Below are 23,910 nucleotides of genomic sequence, written 5' to 3' on the forward strand. Positions count from 1 at the left end.
TAAGGAAGCTTTGTATGATCTACGCTTGCTTTAGGTTAGTTGTTGCCTAACATAGAGAACTGAAAATGTATGAAAGATGAGGAGGGAGCTGACGAGAATCATAAACTTGGGTTTTTCCGTTAACTCACCCCTCGCATATCAGATATGTTCAGTTTCATTGTGTGAAACATGTTCAGAGTTTCTTTTCCAATTACTTTTGCACTGTCTGTTGCATGGTCTAGAGTCACAGTCCTAAAAAGAAGTTTAAAAAGTACTGTTAACAAGGAAACTGTTCCACAAATTCTAAAGCCAACGGTACTGTACTTATGACAGAGAGAACCTTAAAGACTGATGCATTGTGATTTCTTAATTCATAAAGAGCTTACCCAGTATTATTTCAGTTGTCAGTTGTCAATAAAGCAAATGATTCAAAGGAACACTGAAGGAGAAGCAGATGTACAAACGTGTGTGTGGATTACAGAAAACAATGAGCTGATTACTGCTAAGTAACTTTAAACAAATTTTGGGCAGCAACTCTCACACAAAATTACCTGGTTGTGAGTTTTCAAAATTGCCATGTAAGAGCTTTGTAGGGCACTACCAGCACTATGCAGTTCTGGATTACCAAATGGCACAGCATTTGAGACAAACGAGAACAGAATTTCAGGGGGCTAATCAAACATATGAGAGGAACGTAGGCTTTTCTCACAGAGGTAACCTATGCGGTTTTAATTCTGATGGAGCAAGCAACTTTAAAGATGCTAAATGTGCCCTCATAAGAAAAGCAGTACAGGACCATCTCTTTACTAAGGAACAAATGCTTTGATACAGAAGTGCGTCTGTCTGAAGAATAAAGGTTTATTTGAAAGGTTCTGAGACAATCCTGTGTGAGAATGAAATGCTTTCACAAGATACCACTTGTCTGCACTTCATTCTTTTGTTTTGATCAGTATGCAATCATATAAGTAAGAGGTAAAAAATATTTAGTCAAAATCAACCAGTTGAACAATATGCAAAAAGTCCCACAAATCAGAAATAAATAATTGTTAAGTGTAATAGGACTGCTTGTGGAAACTGAAGGTCCTCCTCTGCTGACAGCAACATATCAACTAACTTACTGGGGTACACTTTTGCATCAGGGAGGAGAAGCTACCATAAGCAGCAGTGAGACCAAGCAAAAAGCTGCTTTACTATATTGATAATGATGAAATTAAAAAAAAAACGAAAGCACTTCTTGACTGTATGTAAAAGCTTAACTGTGAATGTCAAGAGAATGGGACAAGTCGCCTTCTTGAATAGCTGAAATACAGACAGAGAATGTTGGTAGTAACTTCTGATGTTAATGCAGATTTGTTACATAGACAAAGAGGTATTGAGCACTTCTGCCCCACCTTACTCAGATTCAGTGCTCAGCATTCTGCAGAAATGCGCTCAGGCCTACTACCAAACACTCTTTTTTCCATGCATAGTTACCTGGCAATGTTATCACAGATTCCATGGCCTCCATATTTTGCAGGCTCCACTGGTGCCCCAGCCTTTCTGACCATTATCTTGAGGGTCAATCGTTTACCCTTCATACCAGCAGCTTCTAGTCTCCGTTGGATTTCTTCTGAGAGACTCAGAAGGAAGGCTTCTGCTTCCTGAGGCTAAATGAGAAAAGAAGATATTCCACTGTTTAGATGATTACCAGTTTTCAAATGTGTAAGGTAAATCATTAAGCCTCATTATAACCCACTTCACAACATGCTGAAGTGTGCACTGCTAAGATTTAAAAATAAGAAAGACTTTGCAAACTTAAGGAGCAAGTTGACTCACAGGCAGCTCTTAATTAGCTCTGAGTATTCTGTTTATATTGTAGGTTGCTGAAATTAGGCAGAGATGGTAGACTCCTAATGCTGGAATATGTATTATACATATATATAATACATACATACATATATACATATACATACATATATGTGTGTGTGTGTGTGTGTGTGTGTGTACTTTTGGAAGTAAGCCTTTTTAAAAAACATTTAAGAAAAATCATTAAATCTTTAGAATTTTAAGTCTGATTTTAAACACAAGTGTAGAACATGAAGCATATACGGCTTGTTAGGGAGAAAAAATGTCCATGAGGACAGCTGAACAGTAGAAGAGGTCACTCAGAGAATCTGCGCAGTGTTTGATCTTGGAGGTTTCCAATACCAGACTGGAAAAATCCCTGAGCAAATGTTCTGATCCATTTTCCCCTCTTTCTTTGAGGGAAAGTCTGAACTACAAAATATTTCTCTGAAGCTCATTTTTTCCTGTAATTTCTATAAACATTTAAGTTTCCAATAACAACACAAGTTATTTTTTAATATATTTTCTTTTCAACGACAACAACAAAAACATTTGCAAAATGTCTAGTAAAAAATGAACTGGAGCAATCTGTTCATTGTTTCAGACACTGGCACATTTGGATAATCAGCATTTAAATGAAAGAGAATGCTAGGTGCTAACAAACAGCTCTTTTTCTGTACCAGACTTGTATAATGAATGCAGAAAAGCCAGCTAATTTTGTGCAGGCTTCTTTTCAGTCCAATACTTAGGCAGTTTCTCCTCCCACTTTATCATTTGGTCTCCTACTTCTTCATTTTCCTTATTTCTATTTGATAGTTAAGATGGTGCTCTAACAGACTGAAGTGTGAGAATAATCAGAACACGGGAAGTTCCTTCTACAGTTGAAAGAAGTCGCTGCAGAAAAGGAAGTTTGAGTTTACCTGCGTAAACCTTATTCCATAGTTGATTTCTGCTGAAACAGATTTTCTTTCTTTTTCTGTGCGGACTGGTCGATCGTCTAAACCACGACAAAACCTGTAGAGCATTTGTCCTGTTTTTGGACCAAATTCTTTTTGCAGTTTTGACATCGAAGCACACTGCAGATCTCCACAGGTTCTAATTCCCAAAGAAGCCAGCTTAGATTCCATTGACCTGCCAACTCCTAACAACAAAGCAATTAGTACTGTTAACACTACACAACTCAGCCAGACAAGTTTTTAATGAATAATTTCTATCCTTTTAAACTTAGACTATGCTGTATCCAATAAACAAAGACAAGAAATTTCACTGAATGAAACATGGCTTCAATGAAAACTTTTGCTGTCTTCATATCAATTTCTTTAGTTTGTATTACATATTTAGCTTTTCTGTGAAGAGTGAATGATTCCTGCTTGTAAATCTTCCTGACAGGGTACTGTACTGCCTGTTGCAGTGGATACAGCTCTGAATATCACAGCACACCATCCAAAAATGAGTGTAAAACATGTAATATGTTTTTATACAAGTGATACAGTATAAAAAAAAAAAAAGAAAAATAACAAATATTTTGACTACTGTCCCACTGCTTTCTAGGCAAAAAAAACCCAAAAACACCCTATATCAAGCAGAAGTGACAGCCTATACGTATCACTTGTGCCTTGAATTACCAGGCACTAGCTACTACAAATATCCATGGCAACTGCACATACGCAAGTGTGATAAGTATGTTTCTGGGATTGGCAGAGTGGGCTGTTACTTCTGAAAAATACTGATCTTGTGAGTTTACATTACCAGAGTCAGGAAAAGTTATAGATCAGCTTCTATCTTTCATAACCACTGTTTCTTTACCAAGATTATTGACACAGATACTAATGAGTTTTTACTATGAATGTGCGAGTTCACTGAAAGCATGTCGAAAATAAAAGGGACTGGGCTGTTATGTTTGTCCAGGAAATGGAGTATAAAAAGAGAATTTCCAGTAAACCTGCATCTGTGTACGCATGCTGTTCCTACTCTTCCATCCTAGTGACAGTCAGTATGTGTATATATATACACACAAGTATCATTACTACCTATAATTCTCCCTTCACAGTACGTACAGATCCCTGACATCTTCCTGTTGATTTCCATTATGCCTTGAAAAACATCCCTGATTCTTCCTTCCTCACAGCATTTTCTTATAGTCTCGGTTATGCCTACAGCCATCCAACCTTTCCAGTTCTTCCCTTGCTGAAACATTCTTCTCTTTCCTCACAATCAGGGAACACAGGACAGAAGTCGTGCCCTCTGGCTAAACGCAGGATGACTAAGTAACTACCATCAAAATGCATATAATAGTTGAATTTCACTGTCTCTCAAAGGATCTTTAAGATCTTTTCTAACATGAGCAATTCTATTCTTTATACCAACATGGATCATTTTCCTCTGTCAAGCTGTCATTTTCATAAAAGTTCATAAAACTGTGTCTGCAGAACTTGTATCTCTCAATACGATTTGGCTGAAACTGCCAAACAGTTCACAAATCAGTACTGTCACATACACACGCACATTTATAAAACATAATCATCATCACAGTCATTTCCTCAGACATCTAGGCGAAAAACACTTGGAATTTAACAACGTTTTTGCTCCCCACGTGTCTAATTTGTATTCTAAAACTACTAGAATCAAAAACAACCTGTAAGTGGACGCAAAATCCAACAGCAGTTGTACTCTCACAACAGCCTTATTTTTCACACTCATCTGTGACTGAGGGTTTCTTAAAAGCAGCAGATAAAACTCTCCTCCCTCTCTCTTTTTTTTTTTTTTTTTGTCATACATGCTCTTATTATGATATCTGTGCTATTTTTCTAACTCTTGACCCCATAAACTTCTTTTCAGAAAGAACATTCTCTTAGGTTAGTTCTAATTCTAGGCAAATCATGTTTCTCTCAGTGATAAAATGAGTAACATCAGGTACTTATTTTATTCATTATAATGTAGCAAGCTGTCTGAATAATTCTGTCAAAGAATATAAGGTTGGATAACATATTAAACGTTAAGCTTCTCCCACAGATGCATGTGGCCATGTGGCTCTGGAGAGGTTTCTAAGACTCTTTTCAGGAATATAATGATTTATGAAAATTTTGGATATCATATCATATAACATCTTGTAAAATAGAACTGAGTACCTGGAAGATTCGTAACAAGCTGACCCCTGATAAAATCATCTACTTCTTCAGGTTTTAGGTGATACTGTCCGTCGGGTTTTGCTTTACGAGTTGCCATTCTGGCCAGCAGAATATTGGAACCTGTAAAAATGACAAATTAAACTGTGCTTGCGGTAACTTCTGTCTTCCCATGTAGAATTCTCAGCTCAACAGTCAAGGGAAAAGAAGTGCAGAAACCACAGTAAAATATCTATCTTCAAACAAAAAAACAAAACAACAAACCCAAACAACCCAAAACCAAACCAAAGCAACCAACAAGTGCAGTAAATGCAGGATACTTCATGAAGAATACTCAATCTATTTTGCCTTGGTGGCATTCTACACACGCAGAGGTACCCTGTACCTCTAAATATAGAGAAGAATAATGCTTCAACACTGTATAACATCTAAATGTCCATCGTATTCAGTGCAAATAATAAATAGATGACAATTTTTCTGAGCATATTATATATGAAATACTGGAATTAATCTATTATTTAGGTCCTGGATAATCACTAAGTGACTTCATTAAATTATTATGTGTGCTCATTAAGTGTGAACAAAGCTTATTTCAGCATTTTTTTCTTCCCTGTTTATAGGCTTATTCACACCCAGGCCAGCAACATTTCTGAAATGATACCAAAATAGCTTCATTATTTCCTAACACCTCATTCTAAGAATAAAAAAAAAAAACCTCACAAAATGTCAGAAGAATCCAATACTCTCAGCACCATGTGTTACTATTGCTATTTTCCTCCCATCTGAGTTCATACTCTTTTAGTCTATTTGAAATTTTAGTAAGAACCAACATCTGTGTCCACTGTTTCAAGTGAAAAGTTAAATGGACGAAACAAATATTGACAGGGTCTTCATTCCATTTTCTGTTTAAGTGTAGACAAAACATGGATCTCTACAGATTACTGTGTATCTATCAAACACACCAGAACAACCACTGATACCATGAAGTAACAGTTACGTTCTGTAACACATCGTTCTCAAAACTCTGAAATAAAGTAGGAAAAAACCTAATACCTAATTTAACAGATGAAAAATCAGGATAGCGGATGTTTACTGATGAGTATTTTATCTTTCACTAGCATTGCTTAAGTCAATTCAGTTAGCCACCAAAATCTCCAGGGCATAAATTAAATTTATTCAACTGGCATGAACATACCTTCTTTAATTTATCTCTAATCAGAAATAATAGTGTTGAGAGATCTCTAACATATATATAATATATGTTAGATATATAATATAATAATAATTTATATTATATATATATATATATATATATATATATATATATATATATATATATATATATATATATATATATAAAATAATATAATAATACGCATTCAAATGTACGCTGTTTTATATTGGTAAATCTTCCCCATTGGGCAATGTACAAATCACTTACACAACATTTCTGTTTCTGGTAGACCAAGTATTTGACATTAGGCATCTACATTAATGTAACAGTGCAAGTGAAACTGTTTCCTGATTCGTATACTTTATGATAAATTACGAGTGAAAAGTCAGTCTTTTTAGTTTACCTACTATATGAATGGACGCCAAAAATATTTTTCAAACATCTCATACAAATAATTAGAAAAAAAATATTTCCTCATAGGTATTTATCTCTTCTAAAAGAGAATTTCAGAGCCAGGCTGGATGTGGCTCTGGGCAGCCTGGTCTGGTGGTTGGAGACCCTGCACATAGCAGAGGGGTTGAAACTAGATGATCATTGTGGTCCTTTTCAGCCCAGGCCATTCTATATTTCTATGAACTATTATGTCTGATTAGAAAATCACGCTTTAGAAAGTAATACAAAAAGCAAAAACAGTAAATATGCATATAAAAGAGATTATAAATGTGTTCCAACTCAAAACAAGACACAAATATGAATCCAAGGAATTACAGTCCCTGTACTGCCATGCTATCAAGTGATAAAGGAAGAATTCTGCTTACATCACAAGTGGATTTTATGGACTTGTATAAGCTTAGCACATATATTTACACATACTTAAGTCTAATGTTATTAGGAACGAAAACAACAGGGAAAGGAAGGAGTCAAGTGGAAAAGAAATCAAGTCTTCTCAGAGGTATAATTTTATAAATGATACCCAGTACAAATCACCCAAATCTTTGCTTTCAGTGTCTCAATTATATTAGATCATTGTAAACTCCTACTGCCTTCTCCTGTACGAAACACAATGAAACGAACAAATGAAATCAGGCTCTTACCCATCCCAACAGAAGCAGTGCATTTAGTCTGGGCTTTGATTTCATCACGGATAGCATTTGCAAGTTCATCAGGAGTCAATCTGGTCTCTGTAAGGATTTCAGTGATATCTACTAGTGCTTCATCACAACTGACAGCTTCGATGTTATGAGTATAGCTATCAACACAAAGTAAAGGAGGTGAAACACCAGCAACAGCTCACCATCTGTTAAAACAAATATGTAGCAAATAAAGTCTTCCTTTTGAGGTAGCATTTCCCTGCTTATTTTGTATCACACAACTTACATACAAAATAAGGCACAACAGCACATTTCAGTAACACTGCTAACATAGGACAATTTTCAATACGCACCATGCTTATAAAAGAACAGGAAAAAGATTTGAACACATTTATTTCCAGTCATGCTAACAAATTCCCCATTTTGTTCAAGTGCATTTTAAATCAGAAAGTAGTTCCAACTACTAGTTTACTACTGCAATAACGCATTCTCAAGGTACTCAAACCAAACCAACCAACCACACAACCACAACATGGAGTAAAGGAACCAAACAAAAACAAACACATTGGAACTACTACTATGGAGAATCCACTTCTCTTCATAAAGGTAATCAATAAAAAACTCAACACTGACTCCCTTTGGAGGTTAGATATTGACTGTTTGGCTTCAAGATAGAAGAACGCTTAGAAGAAGGGTGCTCAAAGAAAAGTAAAATAGTACCAAAGGAAGATTTAAACAGAAATGATCTTGAAGTTGAAAAGTAATATTAAATGAAAATACTAGATCAAGAAATGCCATTAAGCAGTGGCATATTAAAATAACTTTGATAACCTCGCCATGCAAACACACAGCACATCTTACCTTGCTAGTATTTCATATACTGTCTGTGCAACTTCCTTGTATGCATTAAAATCATATGAAACTGCTTGAAGGTTTGGACACAACTTTTTTGCTTGGCCAAAAAACATTCCATTCTTTATGCCAGCTTGTCTGAAATGAAAAAATAATTAAAACAAAACAAAAAAACAACGATAAACAATTAAATACATTATCAACTTTCCCTAAGATGGGCTTTTCCAAATGCATTATTAGACTTTTCCAACAAAAATTAATTACCAATTAAAAGGAATCCAACTTCTGCCAAAATGAAAAATATGAAAAAATAGCTGCAAATAAAATACTTGAATTAGCTGTGTAACATTCAGGCATGCAGCCCAGACACAACATGTCCTTAGGAAACTGCTTAGGCCAAAAAGTCTCTAGAAAGCCCTATGTCACAGAATTGCAGTTGCCACCTTCTTTTTCAAATTAAACCTAAGTACGTACTACATTGACCAAAGTATGTTGTTTTCAGTTTCCATTGTGCAAACTTATAAAATTATGCTCATGTGATAAATAACTTTTCAAAGTAGAAAAATAAAACTGCTTACCCTAAAATACTTCAAAAAGGTGCCAATGAATGCGCACTTTCAGGACTATTATTCAAAGAAATATTTTCAATACTGTGGTTACATTTATTATGTTATTTCATATTCTGAACATTTATAAGCTGTTATTAGGGATGTTCAACATAATCTGAGCAAAGAATTCAGTAATCACACTTATCATTGTCTCACTGAAGTGATCCTAACTCCATGAAGAGAAATAAATGAAGATAACATGAAATCAACAGCATCACTACCAGTTATGTAAGGCTTTCCTTAACAGGGTTTGTTTCAAATAACAGGTTAGGCTGAAAACTGACAAAAAGCAGCAATATGTAGAAAGATCTTATGCTTAATTCTAACAGCCTACACAACTACCGTTTTTAAAAACATTAAAAAAGAAGTTTCTTGTCTGGATAACAAATACCTAACAAATGGCATTTTTGGACACTATACAACTGTAGAGTCACAGAACTGCTTGGGTTGGAAGGGACCTTAAAGCCCATAAAAGGAGTTCCAACTCCTTTGGCATTGAATACACCCAAAAATGGGGCATCCACAGCTTCTGTGGGCAGTCTGTGCCACTGCCTCACTACCCTCTGAGCGAGGGTGAGATCCTCAAGTAGTCCTGTAGGTTAACTTTCACTTACCTGGCTTCATAACTACAAGAAGCAATTTCAGCCATGGACAGAACAGTCAGATCACAGTCAACTCCATTCATGTGTGCAGAATCCGAATGCTCCCAGACTGCAGAGTCCAGCTTATCAGGTATTCTAATTTCTGCTTGGAAAACAATATTTATATTTGTTTGTAAAGTGTTCTTCTTAAGAGTTCAATAGAGTCAATGTGAATTAAGTAAGCATAATAAATTACATCTGACACAACTTCTATGCTACTACTTGTTGGTGATGAGTGTTTTTTAGTACTATATCGATTTACATCATAATCTATGAAAAAAAACCAAACAACAAAAAACAGAACCCCCACATTATAATCTCTCTCTACAGGTAGCCCTGCACATATTACTGAGAAAAATACTGTGCTACAGAAAAATTCTGTTTTTATTTTCCCCCAAAATACTAGACAGCAGCTTGTTGGTGACAACATACGCCATCTGTAAAACAGGACTTATCTCAGTTAGTTTTAAAGACAATAAAAATGATCAAACACTTCAAACTGCTACAACCATATCAACCATAAGACAGTCGAAAATTTACCACCTGCTCGCCAGAACAAAAAGATGCTTAGCTATATTTCTTGTTATAGGATGCACAACTACCAGCAGAACAAAGAAGTTATATTCAAAATACAATTCCACCAGGTTTCACACTTACAACCTCTTATTTAAAACCACATTCCCTTAACTACTTAATCTAGATAACGTGAAGTTATTTTTAAGGAGTGAACTGACCAAAAAGCTGATCGTCTCAAATTATAAAAAACACTAGCTAGAAGTTTATATTTCCTTTAACACTCTTTTGGGGAAATTGACAAAGACTTCTGTTGTTATTTCCTAGTATTTATTAGATTATGTCAAATACGTCAACTTCTGTCAAGCATCGCCATCAATTTCTCTTGGATCAAAATGACAAAATTGTAAGTACTACAACAGCAGACTTTCAAAATGAGACACACCTTCCTTTTTTCTATAAACATCCATTGTATGCTCTTAGGTAAGTTTTAAGGAGCCCTTCTGGCCCGCCTCATACTAAACAGAATTTCATAACACAATACTGGAATCCAGTAAAGCATTCTCTGTTCCTTTCCATGTGGGTTTTCACAGAATGCATACCTTGAAAGATACACGCCTGTACCCTCAGTAACTCATCAGCCTGAAAAAATGGCTAGATGCAAAAAACGCTACGCCCTCCCAATCTCCCTATCAGAATCAAAACAAGGTATTACACAGACAAAAAGGGTCTAGTTACTTAAAATGAAACACTGAATGTATGTTGTAGTTCTCCTTCATTCTGCAGTCTATTTACTATAATAAACAGGCTGTTTTCTTCAGAGTGCCACAACACCTAATTATATTTCATGACACTAACAACTTACACGCTGACAATTTGAAAGGAAACGTGGTGCTATGTGCACATACAAGTAGTTATGAGACTAGAGAAAGTGCTGTAATGAGTGGAGACAGCAGGGGCAGAACCTGACTCACGTGAAAAGTTGCTTTTATTCAGAATTTCTGCTAAGTTCATGAACGTTTTTATGTCTTAAATATTTGTAATGTATGATGAACTCAGTAAGTTACCTAAGGTGTCTGCAGCAGAAAATTAGAGCAAAATTATGCCCCAACTAAAGGTAAGGATGACAAGAAAAGTTTCTTTAGTCCACGCCTTCCTGTGCCCTGGCCTGAGATGATGCTGTCATCTTGTCTATCTTCATTGGACTCGTCGACTTTTTCCACATCGCAGCAGAGCAGATCCCCCCATGAGCTGATGGAGTCACTTCATGTGAAATTCAGGGCAATGCAGAACACATTGTCCTCAATGGAAGGCAAGGTAGAGAACCTCTCATCAAAAGCTGGGAAACTAGACAGGCACATGGTGAATGTGGAGCAACGGATGGAGAAATCAGAGGCCAGGACCCAAGTCTGTGAAAAAGAAATCGCTGAGAATAAATCTGTGACTAATATGATGGTTAAAAACTGCTGCTCTTTAGAATGAAAAACTGGAGATACTAGGGTTGGGGGAAAGGAAGCCTAAAAAACATTCACAGCTTGGGCATCCTGGCCATGGAAAAAAGACCCCAAACTATGAATTCTGATTAACAAACGTTAATCCTCTAACTTCTGGACACGAATGTTAAAGATGACACATACGTGGAAAAGTAATTTTGACTACCCAGAAAGTCCATCTCCAATTTGATGATTTAGAGAATGACAGCATTTTTATTTTTTTCAAATTCCAAGTTATACATTTTTGGATGAATTCAAACAAGAAAAAGAAAGTATTCCATAGAGAGTCAAGATTCTATCGGCACTAGATATTTGACTAGCAAGGCAGATCAAAGACAGGAACCAGTATCACTAAATTAGTCATCTGCAAAAAAAAGAAGTAGCTGAAGCTGCAGAATTCAGTATTTGGTGAAAGTGAGCGATTCAGAGTTTTTTGTTTGTTTGTTCTGCTCTTTTGTTCTTCTTTAAAAAAAAAAAAAAAAAAAAAAATTGAAACATTTTTTCTAGTGAGCAAGACCAGAAGGCAAAAAAAAAAAATCAGACAACAGTCTGGAAAGCATCAAGCATCAAAAACTGAAGCGGGTTCCATGTTAAAGCATGGATATAAAAATCTGTTCGTGTTCAAAGTTGGTTGCAACTACCTTTCGATTTCATTTATATAACATTCCCCCAAACAGAATTATGTACATTTAACACAGTGCAATTTAGAATTTGCTATTTTTGATATTTTAGAAAAATCACCCTTCCATTTAATATGTGCGTTTGCTGGACGATATTTACCTGTGGCAAGGTACAATTAAGCACACACTTTTAAAGTGTTTCACACATACTTCCTAAGACTTTGTGATGTTAGAAAAACCTAACCCACATTCCACCTTTTCACCTAAAACTATTACTAACTCTAGTTTCTTCCCTTCAAAAGAAAGAAAATTCGTGTTCTCATGAAAATGCAAGCAAAACAGCTCGCTACATTTTTTGTTGATAAATAACAACGTATGTGGAAATAAAAACTAATACGGCGACCAAAATACATTATGAACCTGCAGCTAATAAGATAGAGACTGTAAAAAGAGTAAAGAAAAAATCCTTTCACCAAAACAACAGGTTGTATAATCAGATTATGTATCAAGAAAGAGATAGCTGCCTGCCTGTGTGCAAGCCAGTGAGACTGGATGGTGAAGTTAAGGAAATGAATGCGTGGATATTCAGAAAAAGCTGCTGCAGTAAGAAACTGAGTTTACTATATGGGGCTGAAACTTTCTTAAGTAAAAAATATAGCAGAAAAGATACCACTGAATTTGTGAATCACAACGAACATGCGAGTTATCAACTAGACTTCCTTAATTCTAACTGTCTCAATCTCCAAATATTGCTCGATTATATGAAGTCACATCCTTATGTGGTGTAGGGAACTAAAAGTTACGACATCACTGTATAAAACAGCTACCAATAAATATTCATACACAAGCTGTTCTCACAGGAAATCCAACTCTATTAAAAACACAGCTATCTGTGGAACACGCTTACATATGGCATTGCCAACACAGCAGAAGCTAAGACTAGAGCATCCTGAGAAGTCTATGGAAAGTTCAAGGCCCATACATTTCACAAACATAAATTCTAACTCAGTTTTGAAGTACCGAACTACATAAAAAAAGACAAATAAAATGGCATCACTTCCTATACTTCAGAAAGCTTTTATAAACCTACAGCTTTTTTTCTTTTTTCTCTTATTAAGAGTACTAAAACTTCACAAACATCCACGAAATAACAAACTGTCTTTTTCCACCCCTTGTATCAGTGGAAACTATCTGAGGCATAAACCTTAGAACAACAGTATTTCCTATTGCAAGGTAAGTAAAAGAGTGCATCTATGAGGGACAAAGGAGAAACTTAACTTCCAAACCTAAACTGAAATAGTGGCAGTAAAACACTCAGCTACTTAAACGCCCACCTGATTATGCAGACTGTTGCAGGAAAAAAGATAAAAGAAAACAAACCCAATTGCTATTTCTGTTTGGCAACTTACTTCCTCATACTAAATGCAGGTCAGGCACTACGACAATAACAACACTTTTTAAGAATACTTGTATGCTGCTACCTGAGGGCACACAAAGTAAGAAACTTCAAAGTTACTGCAGGCATGTAAGGAATTCTCATGCTGGAAGAGATGCTCTGGCTTTGCAGAAATAAAGTAATGCGAGACAGAACTAAGGAAGCTGCCACAGACCTTCACGGCATCCAAAAATGCTCTGAGGCCCACCCAAATGGAACCACTGCATACAGGTACCATAATCATTGTACACATATACAATTCAAAAGCCAGCTTCAACCAAACTGTTTCTCACTGGCCACATGCTGTTTTTCTATTTCTTAATTTAAAAATTATTGTAGTAGCCTTTAACATTTATTTTCTATGTTCTTGTTTACAAGAAGCTTACTCAGAACTAAGGCATCCCATACAATCTGTATCTCTTACTTAAACAAAGTACTTAATATACCTTACACTCAATGAAATCTAAAATTACTCTTAAAATAATTCACTCACACTGAGCAAAGAAAACTGACAAAAAAGCCACAGTGGCCTATTCTTACTGAAGCCACGGAGCATTAAGTTGTCCAAAGAAGTTTCTTTAACTGAAATTCCACATATGAAAAAAACCAGTTTATCCACTGTGCACTTATTAATAACTTTAAGGAAAAAGTGTTCAATTACAAAACAATTTAAACAAATAGACTTATCTGTACCTGCTTTGCCATTCAATAGCTTATTCTGGTAATATTGCCATTCAAGCTGGGGGTTTGCACCAGGGCGCAGCGGTGCCTTTCCTGCACCTCTGTTGCTAGTAACAGCTACTGGTTTTCCTGTGGAGAAAAAATATACGTACTTAGAAGAAAGTATAATACCTTATAATTTTAATAGTAGTGTAAATAGAGTAAGATTATAAAGATGTCTGCTTTACTTCTTGCAGTTTCTTTTAAGATTATGCACTCTTCCAGCATTAAGGAAGAAGTAGCTATGAAAGTGACTTTGCACTGTGACTATGAACTTCTGTGACTGCAATTAGACAAGCAAAGAGAAGTTCTGAACAGGTGAAATGCAGCCATTCTTGTTTCTCTTTATCTTTACTATAAACCATGTTGTGAAACTTCACCAGCGCCCTATTAATTTGTTAGTTTAAGGCATAGCAAACAACATGCTGACTTTAAATACTTGTTTAAACGTATTTATTAGCTAAAATAAAGGAATGTACACATGCCAACACACCCAAATCCATTTGCTAAATCACCTGCACAACATCAAATCTGTAGCTAAACTTTTGACTCTTCGGTAATATCAACACCTCATAATTTTTCTTAGCAAACTAATATATGCACTGAAAGTTCTGGCAGACTTCTGTGGAACAGGCAGAAGAATATCTGCAGGATATTGTAAGTCCTTCGTTCTTTATATTAGAGCAAAGGAATTTTAAAATTGGCAGGATATTCACTTTAAAAAAATGCACACATACTAGAATTATCTTTAACATTATAGCGCCTGCTTTAGGAGAGAGGAAAATTATCATACAGCTTATTCTTCTTACCCCATCTCTATAATGGATACTAGATGTCCACCACAGCACCAAGTCTTCAGATTTGTGCATTGATGAAGTTCAGCAATTACATAAAACAGTCTGTATCTCCACTTCTGAATGTTATATCTCAAAACAAACAAACCCAAAACAAAACCCAACCCCCCAAAATAAACAAACAAAATAGCCAACATGACCAAAACCCAAATGGCTAAGTCTTATGTATGCTTATACACTCCAACTTCTAAATGCCAACTAAACTGTTCATCTTCCAACAATAATTCAGGATTACCGACTATCCTACTTCTTTTTCTTCTTTTCCTTTTCTTTCTTAACAAGTGAACAAAACCCACTTTTAGGACAAACAGAATTTGATCCCCAATTTCTGATACGGTAGATCTAATTGGAAAGGTGCAACAGTAATAAGAACAGTTACTCCAGATTTTATTTTACTTCTTTTAGACACTTGAAAGCAAACAGCAAAAGGGAATTCCAGTTTTCTCTATCGCTTGCATTTGTATTGTGAGAAAACATTAATATGAAAAACTGTATGGTCTGAATACCAGATAAAGATGCCAAAAAACAGATAAACGCATAAAAGTCATGTTTTAAGTGTACAGTCTTTTTTGTTTGTTTCACAAGTCTCAACTTATCAAGCTGTAATATTCAGAACTGAATACTGACCTTTGAGATCGGGTCTATTTCGGATCGCCACAGACACAAAGAAACAATCCATATCCACGTGCATTATACAGCTCTGTGGTTTGGCTGAGCTCGCAACAGACACATTACCTAATATGAAGATACACCAATAGAAAACTTGAACCCTAATTGATATACTTTGGTACTAATTACAGTAGTCATCAAGGACTATAATCAATATTTTACTACCTTCAGTTACAAAGACTTTGGTTTCTTCTCACATAGAGAACATATACATTTCCTAAATTCTAAACATAAACAGTAGCCAAGCAACCTAACCAGTACACCAATTTGAGAGTTTCAACTTCAATTTCATCTAATTAAGACTCGCTAAAACAAGTTCTCTCAACACAAGGTTATCGTATGCTGTGGAAACAAAGTCATAACCACAGTATGACAGTATTCATTCTGCAGCGGAGAACTTTACCCATTTTTCCTCATTAATGAGAAGACTGATCTAAAGTTTTAAAAAGTTCAGCTGCACTAAGAATTACCTGTGACTCTTCATGAAATACACCACAATGTGTTAAACCTTCCATGCAGCTGGATTTTGCTGTTGCTGTACTACACTCACATACAGACATGTGAAGATAAACAAGACAGCAGTGTAAGTTTTTCAGTCTGTAGCTAAACGTGTCAAACAATCTAGATGTTCATGTCTGCGTGCCCATGGTGACGACCAACCAGAAAAGACTAGAGCTAACAGAAAATCTTAATTTGAACAATGCATAACAATGAAAAAACACTTCACATATGAACTGATTTGTTTTGCTTGACAATCATGGTAACTGTTGAGTAATAACAAAAAAAAGTGCTTTCTTGTTCTTAATAATTTACCATTCGGACTTCTTACTAAAAAAGCCAAACTGCCTTATGAAGGACATATTTACAAACCAAGTGATCAAATTAGCCCTTACGACGCTGCTTTATGTGAAATAGATAAATTCTCTAGGCCAAATTGAAGTACATATATATTAGCTTACATCATACTTTGTCAGAAAATAGTACTCATTAAAGTATTCTTATAAGATAGCATGTTTTATAACTGGAGCTTGCTATGATAAACATATAATCAGTCAATTTACCTAACAATAAATTTTTAGAATGTGGTAATTTATCGTCTGAAGCAACTTTTCATGCGATTACAAATAGGTATTTTTTACAACACAGCAGAGTCAGAATCTTGTCAATAGAACAGAACTAACCTTTTAACTGGACAAGACTAGAAATTAGAGCTTCTGAAGATGCAAAATACTTAATCTCTATGTGCAACACTTTGTCTCGTAAATTACCCACATATCTTAATTTTGGCCCTTGGGTGTGCAATATAACAACAACACATCTCTCTTCCACCACAAGCCAGGTCTAGAACTGTCATACGACACAACTACTCTTTAAACAGACATGGAGGTAGACAGAAAACTTACTACCAGAAAATTTAGATTTTAACTCATTTCCAAATGTTACTCATCTTTTAATTTTTCACACTGAACTACATATAAGCAGCAACGTTTTTGGTTATTTTTTTTTCCTTTTTTTTTTTTTTAAAGATGTTTCACATGGCAACTACAGACTTGCGCATTTAGAAAGATGTATTTTTTTCCCCTCGATCAATCTATATGTCTTGGTAATATTTCTACAAGAAAGACATGAACATAGATCAGTGCATCACATTAAATCACAATTTAACAAACAAATACAGAAGTAGCAGAGCCTTTAGTTTTCACTGCATCAAAGTCACCAAGCTTTTCCAGATAGCCTGACTGCAATGTTAATATTGAACATTACCCTGCTTAGTCTCTGTAGACATTTAGTATATGAACAAAGATAAGGCACCTTCTCAAAATAAACCTTCTTAAACAAGTATCTACCTGTGTCAGTTTTAAGTGCAGACCTGCCTGCTTTCCATTTTTTTAATTTTTCCCTTCCTGGAAAGACACCGCTGTTTTTTCTCTGCAGGCTGTTGACAAACTCAGTCAATTCACACTTCCACGTTGATATATGATGTAATCTTGAACGTGAATAAAAGTCAGAAATAAAACTACAATCTGAAGGTTTGGACACAGATAAGGAAGCTGCCTTGCTTGGAGCAGGTACAGAAGTGCTTTTTGTGCTTGAAGGCCCCTGAACAGTGGAGTGGTGAGCACCATTTATTTTAGTATTACTGTGCAAAGATGAAGATGAGGATGAATTACTCATAGTCCTATGTGGATTCCACGAAAAGTCTGTATTTTTGTTGCTATGATGCAACTGCTGCATTGTGCAGTCTCTAAAGTCCACGATGCCTTTTTCAGGTTTCCCTTCCTCTTGCACAGGGCCTGAAGAGAACCTACTTGCAACACTGTTGCTGGAGGGCACCAAGCAATCCTGTGTCTTTAAGGCACTGGTACAAGTGTTATGCGTGTGTCCATTAAAAACGGCAGTGCTGCCCTTGTGAGATTGAATCCCATTTTGTTTTCTTTCAGGAAGAACCTGGTCCAGCTCTGCAAATCCCAACCCATCACTATCTTCTTCCTCTTCTTCATTCCAGCTACTTATTCCATTGGGTGTGATCTCACTTTCCATCTCACACTGTTTAATATGATTTCTGAAACAGATAGATGATAGATCATTGAATACCATTTCTTTTATTAAAAAGGTACATTTACAGGTCACTTCAAGTATTTATCTTACCAACTGTTATCAGTATATAACTGATAAGTTTTTACAGTCAGTCTCAAGACAAGTATCTCAAATTCTGAGCTATGTCTTCTCAATATGACCCAATACCATGCAGCAGACTGTGCATATTTGTTGTGCTATTGCTGCAGCGTTACCAGAAGTTTACACAGCTTTTCTAATACAAGTGTGATTCTGGGCACTTCTATTTCTAAACTGATTATCAGTCTCCAATGGAACTGCAATAATTATTTATTAGCAGAACCATTATGCTGCCATGGATAGCATAGTAGTGCAGAAATATGCAACCATCAGGAGGGGTTATCTTTTTATAAAGAGATGCTATTTTTGTTATTTAGTTACCAAAAAAGTACACAAAGAAAATATCTGTTCTTAAATAATTATTTAATTAGTGTGTTGGATTCACTTTATCTTTTCTCAAGAAAAAGACTGTTCGAGCTCTGCAAAAAAAATATGTTTATATTCATGGCTTTCGAAGAAAACCCGAACAGATCACTTTTCATCATCTAAGTGTGTAAAACAAAGTAGCCTCCCACAAGTGCACCAGCAATTTACATTTACTCAGATGATGTAAAGACTAAGATTTTATTAAAAATAGTAATAATAATAGTGTGACAATCTTAAGTAGAATTAAAAACAGAGCCTTCAAAAGCTGTACATACTCTAAGTCTGCTGGAAAAAAAACAACCACTGCTCGCAATTCCCAAAGCTACCAATTTAGTACAGTCACAAAACAACATGAGTAATAATTAATTATCCAGTATACCAGTAAAATCAGAAAGCCAATTAACTGCGATAATTTGGGTAAGACTATCACAATTATAAATTACATTCAACGTAACAGTTTTGAAGAGTTGCCTGATTGAAAGTGGCATATCCAGTGGTACAAACTATATACCACTGGGTAAGGTAGGCTTTTAAATTCACAACTTGAAACTAAATTCGTGTTTTTAGAAGTATGAGTATTCCTCTCATTTAAAAAACATTAACAATGCAATAGTAAGAGGTGATGGTGATCATATCACTCACTGTTTAAAATATGCATAACAAATTCTGCTTAGGATACTCATTTATCCCTGAAATCTCTCTCGTGGTAAAGTCTCCTCAGCAATACACACAGATGGATTTTAAATATATCAGTGGACTACAGAAGAACACATCATTGTTACAAGTAAGTAATAGTATCTTCTTCAGTATCTCTGACACTGCTTGAGCAAGGGTACTGATGGATGACCTCCTGAGGTCCCTTTCAACCTCAACTACTCTACGACTCTTGTCCCTGAACAACAAATACATATCACCTGCTTTTGAAAAAGATGCCATGACCGACTTAATTACAATACACACTGTTTGATCTAAAAGGCTTTTCACCTTCTGACTCTTCCACCAGAGTTTTACTGAAGCCTATGATTCTGTTCCCTTCTTGCAGTCTTTTACAGTAATTCCTTCTGTTATAATTGGATTTTTTAATCCATTTTTATACTAGTTTTTTTGTTTTTGAAGTAAAGACCTAATTTACAGTGTTATCAGTCATAATCCCTTAAATTATGCCTGTTGCTTTCACAAAGACATGCTGTATCCAACTGGACTCTCAGGTCACACTACTGAGGAAAGTATCACTCAAAGGTAACAGACAAGCCTTGGAGTCAAGGTAATTGTAGTGCCAACCTCAGCTCCACAAAGGATCACAGAATTACCAGATATCCTGAGTTGAAAGTGACCCACAAGAATAACTGTGTCCAACTCCTGCCTCCATAGAGGAGCACCCAAAATTCCACACTATGTCTCAGAGCAGTGTCCAAACACTTCTTATACTCCATCAACTTGAGGCCATGATCACTGCCCTGGGGAGCTTGCTTCAATGTCTGTCCTTTTCTTAACATTCAACTTGACCCTCTCCTGACACAACTCCATGCCTTTCTTTCATATCCTGTCATTGTCAACAGAGAGAAGAGACCAGTGTCTGCCGCTCCCTTGACTGTCCTCATAAGGAAGCTCTAGACCACAATAAGATCTCCTCAGTTTCATCTTCTTCAAGCTGAAGAATACTATAACTATATAGTTATACCTTACTTCTAAATTTCAGTATCTCAAAATTTCCCTCCTACAGAGGGAAGTAAAAGTAATAATAATTAAAAAATGCTATCTAGTTATAAATGCTAGTCCATTATGGGTGAATGATTAATATGAGCATATAAGATAAGAAACACTTACACCCTGTTGAGATCTTTAGCTATATTGCTTGGACCTGGCACAGCATCTTCAGGTTTGCATATGCTATTAAAACTGAGACCTTTTTGAACACTTGACTGCTTGGTGTAAAGCTGATATGGAATGTGTGAGAGGAGACGCCCAGCTTTAATGCTGAAACAGAAGAAAAGGAATAGGTTACTACTAAAAATATTTTAAAAGCAACGTACAATAAGTGGTTACTTTCATGATAATCACTAATGTTCTGCTATGAATACTTACCGCCCCTTCCAAAACCTTCTTCCCTCTACTAATTGGACTGAAGAAAGAAGGTACTTGTAATGTGGTGATTGTCACTAAAAAAGCCATTTGCACAGTTGTATCAGACAGTTGTGTACAACCCCTTCTCTAGGTAATTCACAGAAAACCCAAATGTTTCATTTCAAGAACAACACTCAGTCAAAAAAAAAAAAAAAGTATCGTGTATGGTCCAGGTTATTCCAAGCAAACAACAGTGACTGAATTCTTTAACTTGGCACAATGTGAGTAACACGCATCCCCAGCCAGTTTGGGTAGAACCTACCTAGAAGAGGCCAGCTTCCACTTTTTCCATTCCAAAACAATAATTACATCTTCTTGTAAGAAAATGCACCGACAAAAAGCTTAGAGACCTTCCACAAATACCTACCACGCTCTTTTCAGTCCTGTCCTACATGTTCCACTCTATCTCCCTTTTTTTTTTCCCCTTTGAAATAGCAATTCTACTTCAATAACTGCTAAATTGCTTATCAAAGTCATGGACTTTGAAGTGAAATCGTCTCAAAAATACATCATCACATGATTTCAGCTCTCCATCCCAATGCCTGTTGCTAGCAGAAAAAGATAACACCCTTCTCAGCCTAAACTCCACCTCTCCTTCATGTACCACATGTCATACTGCACACTGTCACGGATGCAAAAGCTTCTTACAACAGAGGAACCTCTTTTATATCAAAGAAGCTTAATATTGTTCAGTTTTGAAGATACAATTGGATTTAAATCTGTAATGAGAATTTAGCTCAGTGACATATGAACTTCTTTGCTGCTCTTCAACTCCTGAACAGTTCCTTTCAGAGGTGTGCTTTTAAACTAGCTCAACGGCAACACTGTTAAGGGAGTTTGGCAGTGGAACAGAATCCCTTATGTGCTACTGTCTCATGGCAATTAGATAAGAATGTTAATGGGGAACTGCATTACCCAATTAGATAAATGAAAGCCAGCACATACATAGAGACATGGTAAGGTTCTTATGGGAATGGGATGGTAGAAACAGCCCTCAAATATATCACTTCAATATTGTTTGATATGTTAGTATATTGCATTTAGAAAGGAACATGATTTACATGACGTATCGCCAGAGCTGAAACGAACATGGTAGAATTCTAAAGCTTTATATACAGAAAAAGAGGATACAGCTGAGAAATACAAACAAGTAATACAAGAGCTTATAACATTTTTTGTATCACTCTGAACTTGCATAACCATCCACCCAGTATCTCTAAGTCACTACAGTAATTTCAAGGTCATAAGAAAAAGAAAAAAACATCTACTTAAGATCTTTTTAATGCTAAGATTTTAGCTACTGAAGTAACTTCTTCCACTAGATCAATATACAGCCTGCTGTAGACACATCATTCAACACCCCTCTCTTTTCCACACTCCCTAGGACACAGACTCTAGAACTACTGAAAAAAAGTAGGTTGGGAAGGATCTCTGCAGGTCTCCAGTCCAAATCATACTCAAACCAAAGCTAATTCTATGAGGCCACCCAGGGCTGACACACAACTGCTGCCTTATTGTAGGCCCTTGTAGACCCTTCAGTCTTTTTACAAAGCTGCCTTCTAGCAGATCAGTTCCCAGACTGTCCAGCTGCAGGGAGTAAATTCTGTTCCAGGTGTAGGACTCTGCATTTGATTTCATTGAAATTAATGAAGTTCTTAAGAACCTCAAGATAACTTCAGTTGATCTTATGTACTTCAGTGAGTGGAGGAACCAAAAGATACGTTATTTGGATAAAAAACCTTGGCTTTAGTTTTGTTACAAGTCATAATCTGATAGATCTTAAGGTAGAATCATCTCATTTTTATGAAAATGCTTTGAAATTGACATTCTTCTTTATCTGCAGGTTAGATGAAACTCATGCGAAACAGAAGGCAAGAGGTTAATTAAGAAACATAACCTGGCATTTATTTAAAATATTGAGAACTAGTCCAGTGACTGGATGTGAAATTGGAATGAACAAGATAACGTTCTGTTTTGCTCTAGGCCTGACATTTTCTCAGTGTTCTTAGTAAAGCCTGCTAAGGAGCAACCATTGAGGAACAAATCCATAATATGACAGCCGTATTTTCACTCAGCCGTTGGAAGTAATTTTCTAAAATCTTTTATGAAGCTACTTTTCTAGACTTCATCCCTGCCCCACAACCCCTTTCCCCCCATGGAATCCAAAAGCATCAGACCTAAACTTACCTTTCCATTATCCATTCTGGTCGAACTACTTTTTCTCCTTTCAGTTCTTTTATTTTGGCATTTGGCAGATTTGTGGCAATGATGTGCGTTGTTTTTGATCTGGAATAATACACATGGTATTGACCTCCATGCAACATCATAAGCCGTCTTAACTCATCAGCTGAGGGATCTATAAAATTTAAAAACAAATATTCCTGCTTTGTGTCAGCAAATACCTTCAGAAAAATGGTAGCTGAGAAATACAACGTCATGATAAAAATGAGTTCTTCCCCCCCAAAGCTTTGCATGTTCTTCAAAGATAGAATCAGAAATGCATTTCTGAAGAAATGTAGAAGACTGTTTCTAAAAAGACTGATTCAAAATACAAACATTCTGCTTGTTATTGAGGATATTTCCACAGTGTGTGTGAAGGAAGCGTGAATAAAAAACAAAAAACACTCAGGAGAATTTGACGTTTCACTGCTTCTAAAAAAACATTTCACTGCAAAAAAATACGAAGAACAAGTATTAGGTTAACCAGTAGGTTCATCAAAGTTTGGGAGAGCAGTTTACATCCAGAAGAAATAGATAAGAGTTAATATCAAAAAGGTTCAACAGCAAAGAACTCCTGCGCTACAATCTCTGACTCACTGAAGTAGCTAACCTGCTTTTCTTTACCAGACTATTCCTTTATTCCTCTGGGGAACAGAGACTACCTTACAAACAAACATCTCTTCTTACTCCCTCTAATATTTCTTATCCCCTCTGACTACTATAGAGTAGCTATTCTTCCTTACATGATTGAAAAACAGAAACAAAAACTAAACAAAAAACCTAACAACTTAATGTGAGAATAATTATTTTGCAAGCAGCAGAAAAAATAATGGAAAAAAGCTTGTCAAAAATCTTTTCAGCAGTGTCACTAAAATGTCTGGGTGTTTTGAATGGTACATTAAGCACAAGATACCAAGAGAGTCCAT

At 35.9% G+C, this 23,910-nt stretch overlaps 1 protein-coding gene across 5 annotated transcripts in view; it reads right to left on the minus strand.

Moving 5' to 3' along the window:
• REV1 (REV1 DNA directed polymerase) overlaps positions 1-23,910 on the minus strand; it is a 50,687-nt gene that overhangs the window by 11,310 nt on the left and 15,467 nt on the right. The window contains exons 4-15 of one of the 5 annotated variants that reach the window (XM_015850521.3): positions 22,952-23,120; positions 20,468-20,617; positions 17,446-18,161; positions 15,557-15,664; positions 14,049-14,165; positions 9,268-9,397; positions 8,055-8,183; positions 7,197-7,351; positions 4,932-5,051; positions 2,724-2,944; positions 1,453-1,625; positions 129-231 (exon numbers count right to left, since the gene is read on the minus strand). In XM_015850521.3, the coding sequence (XP_015706007.2) occupies positions 129-231; positions 1,453-1,625; positions 2,724-2,944; positions 4,932-5,051; positions 7,197-7,351; positions 8,055-8,183; positions 9,268-9,397; positions 14,049-14,165; positions 15,557-15,664; positions 17,446-18,161; positions 20,468-20,617; positions 22,952-23,120 (2,291 nt within the window). Of the gene's footprint in view, positions 1-128; positions 232-1,452; positions 1,626-2,723; positions 2,945-4,931; positions 5,052-7,196; positions 7,352-8,054; positions 8,184-9,267; positions 9,398-10,874; positions 11,015-14,048; positions 14,166-15,556; positions 15,665-17,445; positions 18,162-20,467; positions 20,618-22,951; positions 23,121-23,910 lie in introns of those variants that run through there. The other 4 variants (XM_015850530.2, XM_085533117.1, XM_085533131.1 and 1 more) reach the window with 4 other exon arrangements.

Source organism: Coturnix japonica, chromosome 1 (genome assembly GCF_054131305.1).
Source record: "Coturnix japonica strain WE chromosome 1, WE-NBRP24, whole genome shotgun sequence".
In the NCBI taxonomy this organism is placed as follows: Eukaryota; Metazoa; Chordata; class Aves; order Galliformes; family Phasianidae; genus Coturnix; species Coturnix japonica.